We start from the raw sequence: 8,984 nt of genomic DNA, 5'->3' as shown, positions 1-8,984 counted from the left end.
CTTTGGAAGAAAAGCTATGACCAACCTAGATAGCATATTTAAAAGCAGAGACATTACTTTGCCAACAAAGGTCTGTCTAGTCAAAGCAATGGTTTTTCCAGTGGTCATGTACGGATGTGAGAGTTGGACTATAAAGAAAGCTGAGCGCCAAAGAATTGATGCTTTTGAACTGTGGTGTTGGAGAAGACTCTTGAGAGTCCCTTGGACTGCAAGGAGGTCCAACCAGTCCATCCTGAAGGAAATCAGTCCTGAATATTCATTGGAAGGACTGATGCTGAAGCTGAAACTCCAATACTTTGGCCATCTGATGTGAAGAACTGACTCACTAGGAAAGATCCTGATTCTGGGAAAGATTGAAGGTGGGAAGAGAAGGGGATGACAGAGGATGAGATGGTTGGATGGCATCTCGGACTCAATGGACGTGAGTTTGAGTAAGCTCCGGGAGTTGGTGATGGACAGGGAAGCCTGGTGTGCTGCAGTCCATGAGATCACAGAGTTGGACAGGACTGAGCGACTGAACTGAACTGATACATATATCAGTTGTGCTGAGGTGCCTTCCACCCCCCTGGGGCATGTGAGATCTTAGTTCCCCAACCAGGGACTGAACCCACGTTCCCTGCATTGTAAGATGGATTCTTAACCATTGGACCACCTGGAAAGTCCCAATGGCCCATTTTTGTTGTATAAAATCAAACTCCCAAGTGTGTGTGTGTGGTGTATATATATATATATATACATATATATGTATATATATGTATGTATACACACATACTTACGTAGAAAAAGATTGTAAATGTCATAAACTATGCTGTTAATAATAATTTCTCGGGATTGGGAATGACAGATAGTAAGGAACAATGTCATATTTTATTTTATACTCTTCCGACACATGAATATTTTAAGAATAAGTTAGTTTTGTAAAATTTAAAAAAAAATTCCACTGCTGGGAATTGCCTGGAAGTTTAGCAGTTAGGACTCCGTGCTTCCACTGCATGGGGTTCAGGTTCTCAGGTCCCATATGCCATGTGACACAGCCAAAAAAATAAACCCCCAAACACACTACTTTTCCAAGTGCGATATTCTAGGAGCAGTTCCTTTCTGAATACAAATATGGGGATGTTTAACAAAGATGGGGTAATACTCAACTGAGCTTCTATAGTTTAAGAAAGATGTATTACAGATGATCTCAAAAAGAAAACAGGATTACAAGGTTTTAAACCAGAAGCTGGAAAAAAAAAAAAAAAAGGTAGTGAGGTGGGAAGAAACCTGAAGAAAACCGGGTAGAATAGTGAATGACTGACTTTAACGCAAGAAACAGGATGTAGGATTTTACTGTTGGTCAGTGGTTAACAATCCGCCTGCCAATGAAGGGATCTGGTTTTGATCCCTGGTCTGGTGAGATTCCATGTGCCATGGAGCAGCTAAGCCTGTGTGCCACAACCATGGAGCCCACGCTCTAGAGCGGGTGCTCCACAAGAGAGCGGCCCCCACTCATGGCAACCAAAGAAAGCCCTTGCGCAGCAACAAGGACTCAGCACATCCAAAAATAAATACATACATAAAATACAAAATCATCTATTAAAAAAAAGAAAGAAACCAGGTACAGAGTGTTCTGCATGTCTTAACAAACGTCTAGTGAAGGCAGTAGGGGTGGGGGTGGGGTGGGGCAGCAGGATTAGGTTGGAAAGGAAACGAATCCTCCTCACAAGAGGATGATAAACGCGCCTAAGAGAACTCCTGTCTTGACCAGGATGCTGTTTTACGATAAGCGATGCTCTCTGAAGATACACCTCCACCCTCCTCTCATCTGCTCTCTGTGCAGATCCAAGGCCATCTTTGTTAAGTTCAAACCTGAGCTGGTCACCAGCCCCTCCCCAGCACACATACAGCTTGCGGAGCCGGGTTGGGTGGGTGGGGTGAGGGGGTCCATTACACTCTCCTGTGGTCACTTATTACAACAAAGTCTAAAATTCAAAATAACCACCCTCCCGGCCCCACGGCCCTTCAAAGCGCTCTCTTTTCCATTTTGAACCATGTTCTCTCCCTTTGACCAGTTAACCCCTCTTCCTTATGGAAACATAACCTTCCTCAGTCTGCGTAAAACCCCAATTACTTTCTCTCACAATACCCTGTGCTTCTGCTTGAAATGGAGTTTATAAGTATTTGACCATTCACTTTCCCCCACTAAGCTACACGTGTTCAAGACCGGGAGCGGGTGTTTCTAGTCGCAGGCTGTACCTGGCCCACAGTGGTCCTCAATGTGTTGAAAGAATGAATGTGTCACAGCCTTGACTATGACACATGTAGGAATTAGCAGCCTTTTTGAGCTCTTTTCCCTTCACCTGTAGGATCCTAGGCAATCAAAGGGAATTTCTTCCCTGACAGATAAATATACTTAGAAAGTCAATGCTTACCAGTATGGTGTGGCATTTAGAGGGCCCTGCTGTGCAGACCAAGTTATTATTTCCTCAACATGACAAAGCACACTTAGCAGTTAGGTGGAAAGGCAGCAGTCACATGCAAAACTCCAGTATTTACTGTTAATACCACAGAAAGTGGAGGGAAGCGGCCAGGGGACAACTGAAGCCAGAGGACACTGCTGAACTGGTTAGAACTGCCTAGGTCCAAGATGGCGGAAGCCTCAACCTCCAGTGTACCTTGCGCCTCCTTACTCACTCATTATAATAATTAGCTAAATGACCTGCCCGCCAGCACCATGACAGTTCCTAGAAATTCCAGCCCTTCCCAGCACCAACCCCCTCAAATAGTTGGAATAATCCTCCTGCTCATTAGCATATGAACTTACCCACCCCAGGGAATTTTCTGGCAGTCTAGTGGTTAGGACGCTGCACTTCCACTGCCGTGGCCTGTGACTGTGAGTGTGTGCATGCTATGGCCTGTGCCTGTGAGTGTGTGCGTGCTAAGTCGCTTCACTCCTGTCTGACTCTGTGTGACCCTATGGACTGTAGTCTGCCAGGTTCCACTGTCCTTGGAATTCTTCAGGCAAGAACACTGGAGTGGGTTGCCACGCCCCTCTCCAGGGGATCTTCCGGACCCACGGATTGAACATGCATCTCTTACACTGCACGTCTCCTGCACTGACAGGTAGCGCGAGTGCAACTTGGGAAGCGCACGGACATGGCCAAAAAAAAAAAAAAAAAATTATCCAGGGCATAAAAACTCACCACCCCGTATTTCAGGGTCTCTCACCTATGGAGCCTGCCCACACTCCACACTGTAGTGTGTGTTTCGGCCTTGGCTGCTCTCACTTTCTGAGATGACCATGCCTTAGGGTCTCTCTTGTCTTCTGAGACAGACTGCATTCTGTCTATGGAATGTGTATGGCTCTAAAGAAGTCCACTTCTTACCTATCACTTTGTCTCCCACTGAATTCTTTCTGCGACGAGACACAAAGAATCTGAGTTTTATAAAGTTCTGAGGCCCGGTATGTGATCTCAATTCAAAGACAGTGGGTTCAAGTTCCAATCTGAGTTGTGCAGTTCCACCACCTTGCTGAGATCTATGTGCTTTCAAAAAGGCCTTGCCCTTTGGCTTGAGGGAACACCTGATGTCTTGTGTGGTGTGGAGAAGTAAAACCACACCACTCCTGCCCCTGACAATGAGCACAATGATTAAAGACATCACTAGAGGAAACTGTCAAAACATTTTCACAGAAGGTCCACTCCTGCAAAAACAAAAACAAATAACCGTACTGGAAGGGGCCAGCTTCGTTATTTTTCTTAAAAGTTTGTAATTACACATAGTGCAAGAGCACTGCATCTTACTGTGCTAAATACCTCATGCTGATGATGCTGAGGGATGGTAAGAAAAGTCTCCTGCAAGAACTCGGAAGGACCTTTCCCAATTGATGCAGACCACCTGAGGTGGTCTCACACTGGCCCCCCAGCAGGAAAAATCCTGAGAGCTCTAATTGACCCTCAGCACCTTCCTTCTTTGTGGTGTGACCATTTATGACAGGCAAAGAACTTGTGCAATGTAAGGGTTTCACAAACAGTTTCCATTGTCAGTTAAGCCAAGGACCAATCTAGATAGCATCTTTAGCAAAAGAGTTTTGGGAAGTGAGCAGTGTCTACAATCACCATGTTGGTGACAAAATAAAGCAATATACTATCACACACGATACTTTTTGAGTGCCTAGGAACTCAGGTTCTGTAGGAAAATCCTAACTACTAAGTCATCTGAAAGAACAATCCAAAAACTGTAAGGAAATTGGAAAGGATTACAAACTACATGATCAGCCAGAATACATGCAGAGTCACTCACTGACTGGTTAGCCTTTTCATCAAGTTTCAAGTATGTGTAACTTCACATACATCTCTATCACCAAAACATAAGTTTTGAGGCTATTTTCATCTTAACTTTCACAGCATGGCATTTTGGATTCCTATTTTAAAACACTGGTCACTGTAATTTTTATACTTGTGAAGTAGTATGAACCACATTATTTGCTAACTTTACAATTAAAATAGAAGGCCTTCTTCCCCATTTTAATTGAGAAAATACTTCTTCGTTTTGATTGGAAAATAAACCAGGACAATACAAAGGAGTAGAATACTGACTGGAATGCAGAAAATCCTCCTTAAAAAAAAAAAGGTTTAGTGTTATTTATTGAGGATTTTTCTGATTGTCAGAGGTGTGCTAACCACTTTGCATTTCCTTTCACCAACTCTATGACATCTGCCCCTTCAAAGATGAGGAAACTGATTCTTTAAAAGAGGTTAAGGAACTGGCCCAATATTACTCAGTCAGGAGGCAATGAAGTTCTTGGCTTAGCAGGTTGTGCTTTATCACCAGGGTTCTGTGCAATACCATGCAGCTCAGACTTTCATGTGCATTCATATTAGATGGGGATCTTGCTAAAGGCACATTCTGACTCAGTAGGTCAAGAGTGGGGTTTGAAACTTTGCATTTCTAATATGCTCTCCAGTGACGAGATGGCAGTTGGTCTACAGACTGGATTTTGAGTAGCAAGGCACTAACTATACTACTGAAAGACCATCATCTCTTCCCTTTCAACAGAATGTTATGATAGTTCATTGCATTAGGAGCCAGACACTCTTACTTGGTTACGTGACCCTGATATATTTGAGACAACACAGAGACAAGAAAGATATCAATCCAGAAGCAATCGTGGTTATGGAATGCATACATTTCCATGTATTTTTACAGTAAAAATGCATTAAAAAATCTTTCACAAAAGAAACTTAAAAAATACAAGTAGGGTGTTAAGTCCTCCCCACAACATTCTTTCCAGCATCAACTGTCTCATGGGTGGGAGGGGAGTTCCTAAAGGGTTTGATTTAATCATACAAAATACTCATTCATATCATCTCTCATCAAGACATTTACATGAAGTGGGGAACTAGGGAAAGTAGGCTCAAAAGAATCAGTCTCCAATTTAAGGTTACAGTAGTTCAGAGAAAAACTCTTATCTTTCTGGTTAATGTACAGTCCCTGTAAAGTACGGTATTTTCAAAGTATGAAACTCAGATGACACTGCCACACTAAGTCTTCACGGATAAAGCCAAGCCCAGGTGGGCAGCACATAGATTTTAACATGTCAAACATCTCTGACAACAAGAGAGACACTGAGATGTTAACGTCACGATCCACTCCAAAAACCACCTCTTGATTTCATTTATTTAAAACTCTGGACCACAATCGAGAGCATCGATCATTTAATATCATGGATTTGGCTAGAATGAGTGAGAGAATTCCTAGCAGTGGAGCCTTAGGAATAAAATCCCCAGTTGGCTCTTAGGAAATTGATGAAAAAAGAACATCATTATTCAGTTGCGTTCTCCCTCACCATACTACTGTAGCTCAATGTATGCTCTGTATGGAAAACTCTGAAGATAAAAATAGCAGTCTCAGACTTTTTCCTCTTTTTTAGCTATAGAATGTACATTGTGTCTGTTCCAGGAAATGAACTTGGTTTGTGCATATCCACAGAAGGACAGCTACTCATTGTAATGTTGTATAAACCCATAAGTCAAATAAAGCTATGAACAATGTTAATATTTATATATGCATAGTGTTTTATAAAAAGATTGGCCCACATACTGCTTTTCATCAATACAGAAAGAGCATTAAGTCCACAGCACACCGCAAGAAATGAATGAAGAACAGAAATGCAAACAAGTGCTTAATAATTCACAAGCAGGCTCACCATGGAGGAAATGATGATATTCAAACCAACTAAAGCTTTAGAGAATTACTTATATAGTCTCCCGTTTTTAAAACAGCTTTACATACCTGATTTAGTTTACAGTAAAATATATCCCAATGAATCAATTTGTTCCATATTCAGAAATATAAACACATGTCACATTCCTCACAGCTAATTTTTTTGTCATAAATTCTCTTTTATACAAGAAAAAAAGGCAACAGTTGTTTGTTTTTAAAACAGGCTCTATTAATTACAATTTTTAACTCTGTACACAAGATAATTGGCTGGTTTTCTCCATTTTTTTTCTTTATCCTTTTTTTTTTTTTAAACAGTACCATGAGAACAACAGTGATTGACTTGCAAAGTTTTGTGTCTGTATGGAAAATGCAAAACAGTACTACGGAAATACGCAATGCATCATAAGCAGCGATTTGTTGTAGTGATCCAACAGGTACGAGCAAAGGTTTTGGCTCAGCTAGGCAGTAATTCATTTCAACCACAACCCGGGGCTACAGCCGACCCAACCAACCTCCTGTGAGATAGCAAAAGAATGTCTTCTATTAAAGAAAAATTTCTATACTTTGTTCAGTCCAAAGATTAAAAGGACAGGGTCATAAGTGCAGATGTTTGTCAACCAGATCTAGAACCAATGAGATTGAATCCTTCTCTTTCAACCATTTTGGAGATTTTTATTATGGTTCCAAAGAAAACTGGCATTTCTAAGAATGAGCATGCCCAACCCTCATGTCTTTAAATATCAACAGAGAAGTTCCTTCTACCAAGGCTTACTCCCTCCTCCCCAGTTTGGCAAAGGGCAACCACAGGCTCATGATAAAAAGGGGAAACTTAACTTTCTGTACTAGTGATTCTTCGGGCTCCTCACACCAGCACATTGTCTCCCATGCCATTTACTATTCAGTCTCAAATCAGGCAAGACAACACCAAAGGTGTTTGCTGTGCGTTCCTTCTAGTAGGTGAGCAAAACTTTCATGGCACTGCCTTAATAAGATTCTCATTCAGTGTTGGTGATGCTAACGAACCTGACCATCTGTGCTTGGGCTGCGTTTAGGTAATGGCGACCAACCTTCTCCTCTCTGCACCTTTCTATAGCCGGGGAGAGTACAAACTGTTTTCTGAATGGAGAATAACTTGAGAACATAACATTTCTTTGTGCTTTGTGCTGTGTCCTTTAGCTATAAATATCCTTCATTTGCAACAGTAGTCTCTTCATACAGTTTGCTTAACTTTAGGATCATCAGTAATCCTCATTTATTCCAGAGTCCTCAGCTTTTACAAATATAACTTTTGCCTTTTTGCTTTTATCAAAAAACAACAACAACAACAACCAAACTCCTAACTACACTACAGCACTACATCAGTACATAACAGTCTCCATCAAATTAATTAAATTTGATCAATAATTTTCCTTACTTAGAGAAAATGATCAATAGCCGCAATTAACCAGGAGAGAAAAAGATCACCCCCACCCCCAAAGGGAACAATTCTTAACAATTCTACAGTTTATGTAGAAACAAAATTTATATCCCTTTGGGGAAGCATTTAGCAAATAATTTCCCAAAAAAGTATGCATTTAAAAATACTTTCTTTAATATGATACATCAGGCACAACACTTTTCATATATATATTTTTTTCTTATAAGATTTCAAATGCATCAAATGTCGCTAGTCAGAGGATCATCAAGCTGACGTCAGATGCTTCATTAGGTAAGAAACTAAATGATTTCAGGTTTGTGAGCTTCCTCTTCGAACCTTTGACATGGTAAAGGCTGGAAATGTGACGCAGGCTCTCAGATACTGAGGTCGGTGCTGCATTCTTTGTAAGGTCTTCTCCGCTGCTCCGGGGGATGTCTGGAACTCCGGCCGGTGTCCTGTCTTAGACTCGTCTCGTCCCTCTCCCGGTGGCTGCCTCTGTCCTCTTTGTTCCTTTTCTCCAGGGACCGCTCTCTCCTCCGCTCGGGGGACTTGGTCCGCCTCCGGTCGGTGGATTTGGCTCTCCTTTCGGGCGAGCTTCCTCTCTTGCGCTCGGGCGATCTTCTCTGATCCAAGAGTCTCTCCAGAGACCGCCGCCGCCGGCCTGGAGAGCCATCCCTCCGGCGGGTCGGGGACCGCTCTCGCCTCCTCTCCGGGGAAACCTCCTTCCTCTTCTCCTGCTTCTCCCTTCTCTCCAAAGTGTTGTCAGCACTGCGCGTGCCTTCCCTCCGCTTCTCCGGAGACCTCCTTTTGGGGCCATTGGTCACCATCCGCTCGGGTTGGGCGTCTCTTCGTCCCTCGGGTGCCCGGTCCTTGGGTCGGCAAGCCCCACTGTCGGGTTTTCTAGAAGTTCCGTTCCACGTGTGATGTTCATTGGGTTGTCTGCTATACTCTCTGCTGCCTTTGGGATCTCTCACGTGTGCCCGCTTTTCCCCATGTGGTGATGATTTGTGAAGATCGGGTGGGTAGCTGGACTCCAATGATGGATGCTGTCGGCGGTCCGGGGGCCCAGCCCTCATTTCCGGAACACCTTGTGGACCGGTGGGGGGGCCGTTCCCGTCGCTGCCGGGGTCTGCCAGGAAGAGAAACGAGAGCAACAGTTTGGTATCAAGGACCTTGGCTCCTGTCCCCACCCGCCCTCTTGAGACCCCATTAGTCACAACAAACAAACAACTGTTAAAAGCAGTCAGAATCAAAGCCAAACTGACTCTGAGTTAATTTAAGTATAATTGCAACTAGCCATGGTTAAAAACTGGTACTTGTGGCTTTTGGTATCTAGCCTACTATCTTTATACTCATATAG

At 43.0% G+C, this 8,984-nt stretch overlaps 1 protein-coding gene across 23 annotated transcripts in view; it reads right to left on the bottom strand.

Moving 5' to 3' along the window:
* Positions 1-5,149: 5,149 nt before the first annotated feature.
* The window catches only part of MAGI1 (membrane associated guanylate kinase, WW and PDZ domain containing 1), a 644,187-nt gene continuing 640,352 nt past the window's right edge, over positions 5,150-8,984 (bottom strand). For all 23 annotated transcript variants that reach the window (XM_059880041.1, XM_024983171.2, XM_024983156.2 and 20 more), the window contains one exon: positions 5,150-8,753. In XM_059880041.1, the coding sequence (XP_059736024.1) occupies positions 7,999-8,753 (755 nt within the window). In that variant the 3' untranslated portion in view covers positions 5,150-7,998. The remainder of the gene's footprint in view (positions 8,754-8,984) is intronic.

This window comes from Bos taurus, chromosome 22 (assembly GCF_002263795.3).
Source record: "Bos taurus isolate L1 Dominette 01449 registration number 42190680 breed Hereford chromosome 22, ARS-UCD2.0, whole genome shotgun sequence".
NCBI lineage: Eukaryota > Metazoa > Chordata > Mammalia > Artiodactyla > Bovidae > Bos > Bos taurus.
Note: the sequence above shows the minus strand (reverse complement) of the source record. Positions and strands in the feature narration are given on the sequence as shown.